The 15,930-nt window shown below is 40.4% G+C and overlaps 1 protein-coding gene across 1 annotated transcript in view; it reads left to right on the top strand.

Moving 5' to 3' along the window:
- LOC128354100 (interleukin-1 receptor accessory protein-like 1) overlaps positions 1-15,930 on the top strand; it is a 231,468-nt gene that overhangs the window by 180,417 nt on the left and 35,121 nt on the right. The window contains exon 6 of the mRNA XM_053314351.1: positions 12,872-13,004. Within this exon, the coding sequence (XP_053170326.1) occupies positions 12,872-13,004 (133 nt within the window). The remainder of the gene's footprint in view (positions 1-12,871; positions 13,005-15,930) is intronic.

Raw genomic sequence — 15,930 nt, 5'->3', positions numbered from 1 at the left:
AATGAAGATGAAAATGAAATGCCAAAGCCGTGGCCAGAAACTGCACAATAAACAAATAGCAGGAGAATTTACTGCCAAGTTTCCCAAAATAACATCAGTGCTTCATCCTGTCAGAGTTGGCAAGTAACTGTTAGCTGAACATAATTTTATTTTAGATCAGTAAAGTTTTCATTTGACGTTTTTCAGTTGTGTAAAGTCAGATTAACCTGAAATAGCATGGTAATGTGGGTGTACTATATTCTGTTTTATAAAGTATATACAATGTATAGTGTTTTTCTATAATGCCATAGCGCTGACTGTCTGACTGAGGAACATACATAAAAGTGCATCAGATAGTTATCCTGTAGACAAGGCTATGCTCTCAGGTCATCAGGAGCTTTGGCAGCGGCTGATCAGAGGCATCACTCAGAGGAATAGCAGCGCTCTTTACCTGCAGAGAGAGAAGCAGGGTAAAGGAGGGGCAACAGGCAAGATTGACTGAAAGACAAGTGAGGGGAAAGAAAGAGAGTAGGTTATGTAATTTGATCGGTACATGCTGGGAACTCATCAGTATGCTGCTCATGTAAGGCCCCAACAGCACCCCCCCCAACCCCCTGCCCCACCACCCCCCTGCCACCGGGTGTTGCGCGCAAACACACACACAAGCACACGCGTTGCACAAGGTTGGCAGGCAGGATAGACAAATAACAGACTAATGTAATCATGTAAACGCTCCGTCATTCTCATTGTCCGACAGATTGAGCATTCCCAGCACATACGCAAACACACACTTCTGTCGAAACATTAACCTCGGATATTCCGACTCTCAATGTGCTTTTCACTCATTTTTAGGGCCATGAATCAAACCGCGCCTCTGAGAATAGACCAGATGTGTCTGTAGCCTTGGAGAGTGAAAGTTGGTTAGAGTCTTTGGTATAATGTTTACTCTTTCTGTGGTCATATTTTCAGATAGAAATCAGGAAACTTTAGACTGTCAAACTCCAAGGTATCAAAAAAATTATTTTAGAACTCAAGTATCAGGTATTAATACCTAGTTGTACTTATTTTTAAGCCAGTTTATAATGAAGGCTTCCTGTTAAGAATAAATTCTCCAAGCCCAAGCTTAGATAACCCGAATGTCATCCCCGTGACATTATCAGGGTTGTTATCTCAGGCTTGATGATGCTCACAGAATATATTTTTCAAGTGTATTCACAGGCTAATACTAGCACCTTGACTTGTAAACTAACCTTTGATGTGTTCAAATTGGTGTAGTTCCCCTTAAAGTTTGGCAAACAGCCCTCATGCACATTCAGTCAAAAAAAATCTCACTCAGTTCATTCTGCCCTCAATTCCTCCTCTGAACAGATTTATGTGGGCTTGAACAGAGCATCTCATACATTGTTGTATTATTTCGTGTTTTATTGGAAATCATGCTGATACAGTATTTGAGATATTTTGTGGATTATCACTGAGCACCAATCACACGGTGGATTTGGAAGCACTGCTTAATACTCTACAGTAGAGAAGCTACTAGTCTAACAGTGGATGAAGTGAATAAGCCCAAAAGCTCCTAATGTGCCTGCTGGTTCGCAGATTATAACAGATGTTTGTCAATCTGTTTTGGTGGTGAAATGCATTGGCTGTAAACAGTGATAAAGGGTTTTTGTTGAAAAGTCTGAATCACATTACTGTGTTGTTGGTTAAAAATTGATTTATTTGTAAATGTATTTTTGTCTATTTTAGGAATTTTGTCATTTTCAATCACATCTGCATCTTTATTGTTGTTTGGTACTTATTCTGCTACTCATGTCTTATAATACTTTAAGTAGAAGGTCACAAGACATCAGTGAATGTATTATTCCACCATGCCATTCCACATATGTTAAGTAATGTATTTCTTATTCATCATACATGCACAAATTAACATTGTTGTGGTATTTACAGCATGAAATATGGATGCATACTGGTTCTTAGTCCCCCACTGTTGCATTCTGAGAACAGTGTCATGATTGACAGAGCAGCACTTGCACTCCAAAATGTATGCGCACACCATGATATCCCCGCTTTAAAATGTTTTCCGGCATAAGGTCATAATTTACCTTGCCTCAAGTTACTTCCTCTTCTCCCTCCCTCCGACCTCTTGATAGCATTGCATGTAATTTATTGTATTGTTTTTAATTAAATGGATGGCAAGGGGGTTTAAGTGCTCAGCAGTTCTAAGACGTGCCATTTCTTATCTGAATTCTAAATTCAGTGCACACCTAAAGCGGGACTATAAAGCTGAATGGGTCCCAAACTGCACTGCTGCGTGTTAGAGGGATTGAACAGTTAGACAAATGTCACCTTTAGAAGAGAAAAGCAGGGATAATAAAGCAACGGCTGGATAGTGGTGACTACAAACTTCACAGACATCGGGACACCGCGGATTCACCGCTCCAGCAGTCTGGCGGGTGTATTCTCAGTCTGGCATAGAGGATCAGAGAGGAAACAGCCTTGGATTACAGAGATGCTTACCCTGATAAAGGAAAACTTTAAATTAAATGGAGTCACAGCAGGCTCAGTGCAGTTCTACTTCCTTCAGTAGCAAGACCAAACCACAGTTCCACACACAATATGTTACGAAACAAGATTACAAGAAATCTGAGTCATTTTGTGCACTAAAATTGTACAAATGTCACATCTAATTGCTTAATTTCTATTTGTGTGTGTAGTTCACAAACTGTCTCTGACCTTGTCATCCAATCCTCGAAGCATAAAACTTGCAAGAGTATGGTCAGAACACCAGGGTGCTTAATAGGAAAATATACTGCAGCAAGGAGTCGTGGGTGGGAATGAGCAAATCAATTTGATTATCCACAGTACAAGCTGATATGTATGTCTGAATAATCAAAGGGTGAGCTATAGACTCTGAGGGTTTCTTCTGTATGACTGGTGTTCAGTGTAACTCCCCTATTTATCAGGTCATTGGAGAGTATGCCTCAAAGGTTATTTGCATGAGGTCGCCATTCACAAGACTCAAATTTCATTCCGATGGCGATCTGACATTCAACAATCATGACCTGATGACCTTCCTGACCTTACAACATTAAAATCCTTTATTTTGCAAATGCACAATTTTCAACCAGTCATGTCAGCGCCCCCAAGGAGAATTCCTGTCGCCTTTTTTCGCGGCAGATATTTCCTATCATGCTGACATTTTGTTGTCCCCAGACACTTGTGTCAATCTTATGGTAATTTATCCAGATGGATACATGGGTGGCTTTTAAACACGTTTTCTTGTCATGGCATGTTTATGAAATACATGTTATCAATTTTACACTGCTTCCAGATTCTGAGCATGACAGTTGTGCCCAGTGGCCCAAAATCCTGACATGCCCTTTTTGAACATGTAGACATAAATGTATTTACTTCCATATGTTCATGCAAATTGGAAGGACAGAGGCATAGGTGATACAAATCACTCCAATTATCCCGCCTATGCATCAGAGCACCACACACAAGCTCAGATACACACCCACACAAAGGCAGAGATCCCACAGTGTTTTTCTGTGAACATGACGGACAGGGAGAAAGCAGCAGGACGCTGTGTAGATGATGTCTGCTCTCACCAGAGCTTTAACCTTTCCTTCAGCGTCCTTCCTGCAGAGTCTCTCTTTTCCTCCCAGCCCCTCTGTCTCACAATCCTATTGTTTGTCCCTGTCCTGATTCAGCTCTCATTATAGAAACCTGTTTATGCACGAAGCTCTCCCAAGACATGCTGCAAGGCATGAGAGAGAGTGAAGAAAGGTGAATCGGATTACAAAAGAAAAAACAAATGAATAGGATGAGTAGAGTTTGGAAGAAATAGAAGGCAATGAAAAGAGAAGTCGATTAATTGAGAAGTACTGTGCTCAATTCAAATGTGGAAATAAGGATAATAGTAATACTGCTAATACTGTTTCCCATGTTAGCATTAGCACATATGTCTGTCAATGTCACTTTGCCTTTCAAATGGTATTGAAAGAATTAGTATTCAATATGCGAGACACTGCCAAACATCCACCTTTTGTCTTTCAATATTGTATTGACATTTTCGAATCTGAAACATGTGACTGAAAGCATTGCCATGGATATTTTTTGAGAGAACATCCCAATATGTACGTTCCTACCACTGAAAAGCCACAGACACATCATGTCAACCTTATTCTCAACTTTTTCCACCTCCCCTGGAGAAATGTGATGCAATGATTTGATTTCCCAACACACCTACACCAACTCCCTCCCTGCCTCCTTCAGCAGCTAGATTTAAAGTGATAAGTTACTATACAGCAGCCTCTCTCCCTGCTTTTTCAAATGTGTTCAAGTCAATCACCTTACATTACTGCCTCTGTTAAGTTGCTGCCCGGTCCTCCATCTTTATTCAGTTCACGTGCCTTGCAGATATCCAACACAGTGCCTCCTGAAATGCAGGGAAAAGCACCTACGGTCCCAACCACTCTGCTGTGTCCTGTTTTCATTACATGGACTCCCCAGGAGAGTGTATGGATATAGCGGTGCTCCCTTGCTCTCCACTCACTACTCTTTCTCTCTCGCTCACTGAGCACAGTAAGCTGTCTTGATCTTGGGTGGTGAGTTTGCTCCACTGGACCATTTAGGGACCAGATTCTGTTCACTGATGGCTTAGGAGGCAAGGGCCACTCTGCTGCAATAAGGTACATCCAATCAATGTTTTGGTCAGACCCTGAACATACAAACATATAATACAGTATAGGTCGTGATGGCCAAATTGATCCGTTAAACTGCAGTACACTGTATGTATGTATGTGTACAACCCTGCTCACACGTTTTAATGTACTTTTGGACTGGTGCAGTTTTTACCCTTGTGCTCCAACATACAGTTGTATTTTAGAGTATTACTGGTTTTCACAAACAGTTTGGGGAAGACCCTTTCCTGTTTCAGCATGATAATGTCTGCGTGCACAAAGCCAGGTTTTCCAGAGTTTGGTGTGACAGGCCTTATTACTTTGAGCATCAGTACCTGACCTCATGGGCACTCTTGAGGCTGAATGGCTGCACATTCCTGGAGTCTGGTTCTGAAATCTTTGAGAAAGGCTACCCTGAAGAGTGGAGGCTGTTGTAGTTTCAGAACAAGATGCTCAACAATGTCAGATGGATGCAATTTGTGTCTAATGGTGGGATCAGACCTTTTATTTTCTCTTCAAGATGGTCACTGTGTCAGATTAGGTGATTGTGTTCCTGCCACAATAGCCTAGAGATATAGAGACTACTGCACGTTGAACCTCAACCAGTATTAATTTGTTGTCTTTCACAACCTGCATGAATGCAAAGGTGGTTGGGCTTGATGGACAGAGCTTGTCACAGACATTATCAACCTAAGCAAGAGACAGCACATGTTTGTCTTTACATTGAGACTTCCTAACATAACCAAAATGCAGAGTTGGTCTCTTTCATGACACATTGCGTGGGACAACTCAACACATTGTCATACCCAATACTCGCTTTCATTCCTGAAACCCCAATGCTCATCTTGGTATAGGCCAATACCAAGATGATATTGTGTGTACTTGAAGCGATTCCAAACAGCTTGATATCAAGACTGCCCCTGCAGAATTTACATGTACTACAAAGCTAGATTCTCATTCACACAAAAAGACTTTCAGCTTTATGTATATGAAGTGACTCCTTTCAGTGGGAGAGCCATTGACCTGGTATTGCATGTGTTGGTGTGAGTAACACACTTCTACACTGCCTTAATTTGTCACGAAAGAGCCAGACTGGGGCTAGAAATAGCATTTGATAGCTTCAGCAACTCCTGCCATGCAACTGTCATGAGTCATAACTTTTCATCATTAACAAGCAAATTCAAGTGAACAGAAGCAAGGCTGGATGTAGGCTGAGACTTTTTTGTGCAGAAAACCTTCATTTTACAGCAGCAGGTTTGGTTTGCAGTTGTGCAGTTCACTAGGGGAAAATATATGAAGGCTTGTGATCAACGGAGGTAGAGACTACTTCAGATCCCCTCGACGATGGTTAAGAAAATAATTCATTGAAAGCATTGCTAAAGTGGGCCCAAGCTGAGAATGTAACCACAGGGAGCTTCAGCTAGGAAATAGAACTGTTGGGGGTTTGGGCATGCTTCAAAGGTGACCCAGCAAGGCCTCAAGGAACAAGCAATTTCGTGCCATCAGTGTCCTTATTTTTCTCATTGTGTATCTGTCTCTTTCACTGCCCTCCCTACCACATTTTCCATTTTCCCACCTCTCCAGCCCTCCGTCAGTAGCTAAACTACATGGTGCTGTTTAGGGATTCTCTAGACGACTTCGTCATTCTGCGCTAAGCCAGACAGAAGTCCGTCCTCTGCTTGCATAGCTACACCAAAGCCCTGTGAGCATTCACTTTCTGTTGGTATCCAATCCCTGCTGTCTCACTATGTGGGAAGCTTTTTTTTGTTATTCACAGCTAACAGCAGCATCAGCATTTCAGACTAAGAATCAGGTTGTGCAAGAAGACTGGGGATTCAACAAAGTTTTTACTTTACTTATCTCTTCTTTCTGTGTCTGGGGACATGCATTTTGATCAGCAACAAAATGGATGAGAGGCCCGCCTGAAAGATGATGCTGTTAAGGAAATAGTGAAAAATAACTGATGCAGAAAAAACACCAATAAAGCCTCAATATCCGCAGCACAAAAAAATCACAGTAGCTCACAAAACCATTAGAAAAAATATCATCAGCTTCAAAGTTGACATGGCAATTGCTATCATCATCTAATGTTTTTCTAACTGTGGTATAACCTTGTTTCCTCCATTCAACATGGCATTTGTCTAATGTTTTGTGAAGTACCCTTTAAGTGTTTCATTAATGTCTAATGAGCTTTTCATTAGGAGAATTCAACTGTGACTTTCCACGCAAGATTATAAGCAACACAAGGTCTAACATTGGTAATGATTCTTCACAGGATTGGCGGTAATAATAGCTGCTGCTTTTGTGCTAAAGAACATTGTATTATGAGAACGTCAATGCAAAGAGTGGGTGTTGATCTTTGCAAATGTCATACTCTGTTCCACACGGCTTGAATTGGACTTGTTATTCACCCAACCCCCAGCCTGTTTGTTTTCCACTGCCCTGTAATATTCAACAGTACTACCTTATTTAATTTCCACACACAGCTTGTGCTGAGCAAAAGTAACACCAAGCAGAGAAAATTGTAATTTCACAACACATCATTGAACATTACCTATTATGATTGCCACATGTTAGCATGCTTATAAAATACAGAGAAACAGCTCAAACATTGTGTTGTGTCTCCTGATATCTGCACTACCTGCATTAATTAAGGGGAGCAGTGGCAGCAGTTTGCCTGCTTAGTGATAATGAGGTGCAGTGCCAAGTATGAATAACAGGAGATTGGCCATACGTGAGGGGGGACGTAGCTAAATGAATACTGAACACAGCACAGTCTATGGCCGCCTTAAAATCCGTGATTTGAGGGGCACGGGCTGTAATAAACAAAACAAAGTGTATGCTAAACAGAAAGACAATTAAACTGCCACATCTGGCAAACACGGCGTGAGTAGGTACTCAGCCACTGCAATTACAGGGCTTCATCACTACTGTAACCCTTCACTGTCGGGACACTGTGCTGGAGCAGATGATAAAGATAATGCTCACTGTTATTCAGAGCCTATAGAAATGTTTTCAGGAACTGCCTCATGCTGTCCATGTGCCCCGCTGAATCTGGGAAACCCCCTTTCACCAACGACAATTATATTATCTGCTGATTCAATTGCTGGGCTTCTTCTCGGTCCAGACCAGTGCTCGCTTTCCTGCTGATCACTAGCTACAGGGCAATCTTCAAGTCCTTTAAAGTAGAGCCCAGACTGTTGCGTTAAAGGAGGGACTAATAGAGAGCAGAGGGAGTATCATTTCAACTTGACCAAAGGGAGAAAAGATGTTTCCGCCAACGCTAGAAGTAACAAAAATGTCATTATGACATTTGGTGAAGAGGTTTTAGTTGTGCTTTAAAAGCACAGGCTGTTTATCTTGTTCAAAGCAGAAAGGCTAAGGCCTTTTATGATTGAAGAAATACCTTTGACATTCTACTTTGATAAATACAGGAGTATTTCCATGTAGATGACAAATTAAAGGAAAAACCAATATAAAATGTCTGAGCCTCCAGAACAGTTTTACTGCTCCTTGGTATAGATCATCCAAGTTGCTGCCTGACATGTTGCTCTAAATCTCCCATAGGTGCTCAACTGAGGTGAGATCTGAAGGCCATAGCATATAATTAACATCATTTTCATACCCATCCAACCGTTCAGTGAGCCCTGATGTTTAGTTGTCATGGCCATTTATACAATATGTCCAATTTTATGTTTTCCTGAGCCCTTCAAGGACTTCTGGATACAATATAAACTCCAGAACAACAACTAAATGGATATTCTGCTAAGGTTGTTTTTTGGAAACAGCTGTTTTCAAGTTCAAGCACTAACATTTGATCTCAAGTTTGTTTGTTTTTTAATGTGCATGTCCTACACATCATTCAGGCAGCCTATGGCCTCCATTAATATCAATTCAGTATAAAAGCCGGCATACCAGAGGACTCAAACTTGCTTGTAGATCAGCAGTAATTTGAAAAGTGTGCTGTCCTTATTCAGCATTATTTATCTTTAATTGCCAGCGCCTCAATTTCTCCCCACCTCACCAAAAACATTAAGCGGAAAGCTGTATGTGTTGTCATTGTTGTTAAGATTGGAAATGCCTATTCCAAAAAACTCTGAAAAGCTTAGTCTCTTCCCTCTCTGAAGTATTATTCCTGCTAGCTGCAGGGCTTAATTTATTCAAGGCTGCTAAAAGCAAAAAAAAAAAAAAAGGCTTCCCTACTCAAGAGCTGGATTGTTTGGATCTGAATGGGAAACACTGATAGATTAACTCGACATGGATGGTGCACGCACCGCATGCGGATGTACTGATCTGTAATCTATGTAATCTTCAGCACACAAGGGCGATACGATGCTCTGTTCACTGTGTGGGAAGTCTTTCAATTCTCCAAGAAGAATGGTTTGTTCTTCCCTCAAGTATGTGATTCCTTTCTTGTTTTTCTCACTCATATCCACACTGACATGCCCATATGCCCTCTTTCTCTCAAACTATACCTCCGTCATATGCACACAGATGCAAAAATGAATGCCTGCCTGCGCTCTCTGTTTGTCTCTCCTCTTGTTTTTTGTCTCCTCTGTGGTGCTTCATGGTTTCATATCTTCCTGTCTGTCTGCTTAGCCGCGGGAATCTTTGCTGACGTCCTGCAGCCGCTGCTGCGACTGAGAGAGATGTTCCAGAGGCACAGGGAGATAAGAGAGAGGAGACAATCGCATTAAGACTCACTTTACCCCCCTGACCAAGACCAGAGGTTGGGATTGGAATGTTAGAATATGTGCGCTTAAATCCCTGCATGGCTGTTGGTGCATTTCCCAAAGCAAGTGCACAACCTTAGCTTGTCTATACAGCAGCCGGTGCAGTCTTAGCCACTCTCAGTAAAGCCGGCACGAATCACCACACCGTCATTAAGGGAATAACTTGCAGCCATATGCATAAAGTGCCCTTTGGAATAAGTCTCTGAGAGTGACACGGCGGCTGTTGTCGGCACAGCAGTGGAGCTGTCAATGCAACAACACAACATGCTGTTCGGATCCATGGGTGAAGCCTCTTGACATCAAAGGTGGCACACAAAGGGATCCATGTTTCCTTTTACTGTTGTCTGCACCTGTCAAAATGGTGCTTGTTTTTTTGTTGTTGTTTTTGTTGTTTGTTGTTTTATGTGCTCCTCCTGCACACCGGCAGTCCTGCTTTGTAGCACCACAGAGACCCCTGGTGGAAGTGGGAAGCATAGCAATGTATATATGTGTGTGTGTGTGTGTGTGTGTGTGTGTGGTCCAGGACAGTACCCAGCATCTCCAAAACACATTCTATCTGTCTCATTTGCTCTCTCTGTCTCTCTCTCTTTCTCTCTCTTTGTCGCTCTCTCTCTCTCCCTCTCTCACACTCTCACACACACACACATACACACACCTCTTATCTCTTAGCCCTGGACAATATTTTTGTTGAGCCGCGAGACAAAATGTAAAACCGTCCTCCAACTTAAGGCCTTTTTTGCATCTCCAAACCAGATTTTCCCTGTTAACGGTTTAGCTATCATCTCACTGCACTAGACTGCACTAGAGGGCCAAATTAGAGCAGGCCTTGGTAAAATAAAATCCCAATTATCTTTGAACTAGCAAGTACCCAATTATACGCCACAGTTATCTCCCATCTCACAGCCTTCTGAGTCCTCGCCACAGGGCCAATGAGTAAGGATTGCTAATGAAGAGATGCTGAATCACCTTTTTGCCTTCGTGGATGCACAACTGGATGAGCCTCCTTGATCATCATCCTTGATCAGAGTCATTCCCAGGCTTTGATGATGATGTGGTTCTCTTTTTTTCCTTCTTCCCTTCCTCTTCTTTTTCTTCTTCTTCTTCTCCTGGCAAGCCTGTCGCAGCACAGGCCACACACTCATGGCCGACGGCTGCAGCATGTGTGTGATAAGTGTGGAAGAAGAATGAGAGGTCTCTAATCCGTGGCAGAGAGAGAAAACGGGTTTAAAAGGGGTTTATCCGTCTCCAGTCACATATGATGTGTGTTGGAAATGAGCTGAGCAGAGAGGAGGACTCCTGCTGATGTGAAGACAGTTGATATGTGTTTGCTGTGCACTTTCTTTTCACTCTGTCTCATGGTCCTCATCATCCCAGGGAAGCCTATCTGTACATCACAACGCCTGCTAGAACAGAAGATGACCTCAAATGTGTTGACTTTTTTTTTTTTTATCTTCCATTTTTCATCTTTTTCCAGTCTTCTATGTGCTAACTGGGATTTCTTTCTGTGCTTTTGTTTCAACTGTTTCAACTGCTGCTACAAATACATTTAAAACGTTCCCAAAAAGCAACATTTTAGGACATTTAAGTCCTTTCAGATATTTCATGTGCAATTTGTCAGCAGAAACAAGCATGCATTAATTCCCCTCTGAAGATTTGTTCAAAAATCAAAGTCGCACTAATCGATAATATTACACTAACTATGGATCAAATGACTGTGTCAAACATGAAAGGGGTCGCTCATTGTGACAAATAGAGCATTTTCACCCGACTCCACCGTTTTATTTTATTTTCCATCTGCAGCAGTCTTTCCAAAAGAGCTCTGATAAAGTGACTGTGCTCTACTCGCCCAGCTCTTAACAGCAGACAAAGTTACTGGTGACTAGCTGGTGAAAAAAGTGAAATATTAAGCCAGCTAAAGAAACAGAGTCTTAAAAACAGAATGAATACTGAGCTAAATGAATGCTAATGTTGCTCCTTGTCTGCTTGTTGTGTAAACAGTCAAAAACATGTTCACCATTACATCTTTATAATTTGATAATGTTAAGTGTGAGGAGATAATATGCAGAATACTCTAACCTGCTCCTCTCATCCTTTCAGATATGAAATAAATTCAAACCATGCACCACACTGCACTAAAAACCTGACCTTATCTGATCTTTTGTTCTCAGTTTGTCTTTAAAATGTAAAAGAATCAACCACTTCGATATGATGTGATATTGTGATTTTTTTATCCTTATCTAACAGCCGTACTTTTCAACCTCTGCTTATACACTTATTGAAACTTGCTTGTGCTCAAATGGTGGTCATGGCTGCAATATAACCAACGTCACTATTCAGTCATCATCTAACCTTACTTCCACTTTGTCACACCTCTCAAACAGCATTTGGAAAAAGAGAAATCAAAATACCATGATTAAATCGGGTTGCAATCAAGCCACTGCACTGCATCATTGACCTCTGCATGCAATGCATAAGCACACTTTATTTTCTCATCTCATACAGACCAAAAGCTGTGTAATGGTATATTTGTAGTCTGAGGAATGAAAGTTCACTTAATCACAGTGTACTGTAGTTCAGAGCCACAAGAGCAAATAGCATCGCCCCTCGTCACAAGTATATAGCCGATAATGTGGAATAATGTGTGTATAGAAACGCAGGTAATTAGTGTGAATTGTGATTTTTTTCATAGGCTGCATTAATTTATTCATAGCACAAATCACTGTCCTTAAAAGCTGGGCCATACTTCTGTGTTTCAAATTTAGTAGTACTTCCTGGAGGATTCAATGATTGAACTTTAAAAGTAGAGACTTGGGGGCTGCTGAAGAGTGTAAGCTTTTATGAAGGTACAGCAGTGTTGAGAAGTTGCTGTGAAGAGTGTTTTAAAGTTTAAGAGGCCGTGTGGGATGGTCTGGGATTGTTTAAGAAGACACCTCTGGAGAGCAAGAGGCGCTTTAGGAATTGATGGAAGGCTGTTATGGAGTTTTTGAAGGGAGGGGGGAATGGAGACTGGAAAGAATACAGGTTCACTAACAGGAAGTACATCCAAGGTGTAGTTGATGTTGTATCAGATATGACCAGATATCCAACTATGTATGGGTTTTTTGGTTAGTGTTTGCTTTTTTTATGTATGTTGCACACTTTTTTGAAATGATGATTTAAGTGCATCATACACCACTGGTATGTGTTGCCCTTTAGAATCACTTTCTAGCAACTTTTGGAGAAACAAACAATGGCTTTGGTGTTGGTAGAGTCATTCCCTAGCAGGCAATAGTGTTAAAAACAACTGCATCTATTTATGTGCACAATATGACATACTTTAGCAGAGTGTATGTTCAACGCTTGTTCAGCATATTTAAAAATCTGGTTATTTTTATTAGGAACTACAACATCAGCAACCTCGTTCATATATTCTCACCCTATGTACAGGTTCAGCATCAATTGTTACCTCATATCCTTTTTCCTTGTCCCCAACAGGAAGTCCTGTTAACCTGACGTGCAGAGCATTCTTTGGATACAGCGGAGACGTCAGTCCACTTATCTACTGGATGAAAGGGGAGAAGTTCATCGAGGATCTTGATGAGGAGCGGGTTCAGGAGAGCGACATCAAGTAAGACTCTCAACACCAGACATGTACTGTTAGGGTTTCATTCACAAGGCCAATCTTTGGCGTTGCTTCTCTTAGATTTGATTAAATTAACAAAAACAGTTAAACAAAATAACAGTATGAAACTGTATATGAATATTTCCTAACCGTGTTCACACTGCAGCAGAGCTTGTACACCACACTATATTAAATTCATGAGGTAATTCTAATGTCCTCAAAGATAGCAAAGTCCCCAGGCTTGAACTGGTAAACACCTATTTAACCCAGTCACCATAACTGTTGGACCACATGTCAACAGACTGAACAATAAAAGGAACCTTTCACCACCAAGATATCATTTTAATGATATTCATCAATGTTTTATGTGGCTGCTTAATAATGCAGATAGCTATGCATTCTTAATCATATATTATATATATATATATATATATGCACAGCTGAGGAATTCCTCCGTCAGTGATCAGTATGCTTTCTGTTGATGATTGCTTTGCACTGAAATATAAGTGGAGACAGTAATAGCAGAGCAGCACAGCAGATGGAAACAGACAATCCAGTGTTAATCAGATGAAAACCCGACAGCCAGGCACACACACACTGAGTCTCTCCTTGCTTTATGTTGTTCATGCAAGTCATATGGGAACAAATATACAAGTTGTCTCTTGGAAATATTGTGTTCTTCGGCTTTCAGGTGGTATCCACAACACAGAATTTCCATTTTATTGAACTCACCAACAAGAAGAAAATTACATTTCAAACCACGGTTGAATAATAGCGGAGAACAACTACTTGGATTTTTCATTCATGCTTTAAACCTGAAGAAAAAAAACGTCTGCAAAAGTTGGTGGAGAGCAGCCAGACTGTACAAATATAACTTTGCAACTTTGCATGCAGCATTTGGCTGAATGACTAGGTGATATTTTTTATAGTGGGGGCTTTTTGTTTTGGCTTGTGCTATATTAAGGTCACATATATAAAAGTGGAAGAAGAGAAGAAAAACATGTGCTAAGCATTTGCAGTATTAGTGTTTGATATTACTTGTTTAGCCTTACTTGCAGCCTGGCTCTATAAATTACAGTGGACAATATATCTTGATGAATTGCTATGAAATTCTGCAAAGATATTCATGGTCCCCAAAGGATAAAGCCTACTGATTTTGGTGGTCCTCTGACTTGACGTGTAGGGCTACCAGCAGATTAACATTTTGACTTTTAGTGAAATGGACCAACAATTGCCTCAACAACAACTGAATGGACTGCCATGAAACTTGGTACACCCATATCATTTCCCCCCTCAGGATGAATTTTGATCACTTTGGTAATTAAAGAATCCTTTAACCTTCACATAGCACCATTATCAACATCAAAATGTAAATTACTTGATCAGTTAATTAATACTGAACACATGTGAAACAGTGATTAATAGGAGATCCTGTGATGCTGCAGTTGTCATTACTTTCATCAAAAGAACCATCTGATTAACAATCTGTGACAATACAAGCAACATTTATTATTAATTAATTATATTTCACCTTTATTCATTCATTTATTGATCAGATTATCAGATGCAGTGGGAGCATGGGAAATGCAAGACTTCCCAAAGCTAAGGGGATTAGAAAACATCACAAAAGAGTCCAACAAAGGAACAGCCTGACAGAAATCCAAGTGAGAAAGGTGTTGCCGCAAAATTAACATATGGTAAATGAATGCCATGTATTTGTGCAGTTACTGAGACGCTGTGTCCCAGATGTTACCAAAAAATGAGAGCAACAAATAATCTTTCTGTGGGTTTAACGGTGAGGAGGAAATTCTTGATCCTTGAGAATGAGTTTCTTTGCACCACCAGGGCATTCAGAAAATGAGGTGAAGGACCCTTCCTCTACCTCATTTTCTGTCAGGTGTGTCAAATTTAACAACGAAGGAAACAGAATCACAAGTAACTGTCTTTCATTTACTCCTGGTGGTATCTAGGTTTGGTTTTATTTGTCCAGGTTTTCTATTTTTTATGTCTCTGAGTTTTCTGTTGCCACCCTAGTGCAAAGAAGGTGATTTGAAAATTGTTTTGTTGGCGTTCACAGCTTTTCAGCAACAATGTTCTGGTTGTTCTGGATAGCCGCAGGGCTTCACTAACAAGGGACTTTCTATTTTTCTTTTTTCAGAAAGTTATTTCAATATAGTCCCAGCTGTTCCCAGTAAGATTTGAGGGTGCTAACATTGTTTTCAGTGTTTTAAAGGATAGCTTTACATTTTTTTCAAGTCTGTCTTAAAATAGTTGGGTAATAGTTGGGTACCAAAATTAACATTGACACTCCTGTTCCTCCTATTCATACTGGCTGTTAAGAGATCACTTCAAAAACACTTTCAATGTTATTGACGGGGGACAAAATCCAGTCCTCCTGTAAAAAAAATGTGTGTACAGGTTTATTTGAAGCTAATATGTGCAGTCAACCTTAAAGTCTGTCATTAAATATGAAGACATGCTGTACTGTCATGCTGCCCCATTAACACTGTTTATCGTTGTGTATCATAGTGCATTATGATTAATCCCAAATGACCAATCCATACTCATTGTTTTCTGTATCACAAGAATGGTTGGACACCCTCATCTCATGTTATTCATCTATGAAACATAGTGCAGTACCTGATCCAGTTACTACTTAATCTTACATATACCTCATGTACACAGTACACACTAATGTTGGCAGTATTGTTTTCATGCACCTTTTAATAGGAATGAAACTGTCATCAAACTTGATTATTACATTCCTCTTAGATATTTTAAAACTTTATTATCTGATGTTTTTTTTTATGACTCTTTGAACTGTTTTTATTAATTCCTATTTTATTATAGTGTAGTTGTGTTGTGTCTGTCTGTTGTTTCTTGTTCTCAGGTCTCTCTTAGAAAAGATATCTTAATGTATAAAATAAAGGTT

The sequence above is a fragment of the Scomber japonicus genome, chromosome 24, assembly GCF_027409825.1.
Source record: "Scomber japonicus isolate fScoJap1 chromosome 24, fScoJap1.pri, whole genome shotgun sequence".
Lineage (NCBI taxonomy): Eukaryota > Metazoa > Chordata > Actinopteri > Scombriformes > Scombridae > Scomber > Scomber japonicus.
Note: the sequence above shows the minus strand (reverse complement) of the source record. Positions and strands in the feature narration are given on the sequence as shown.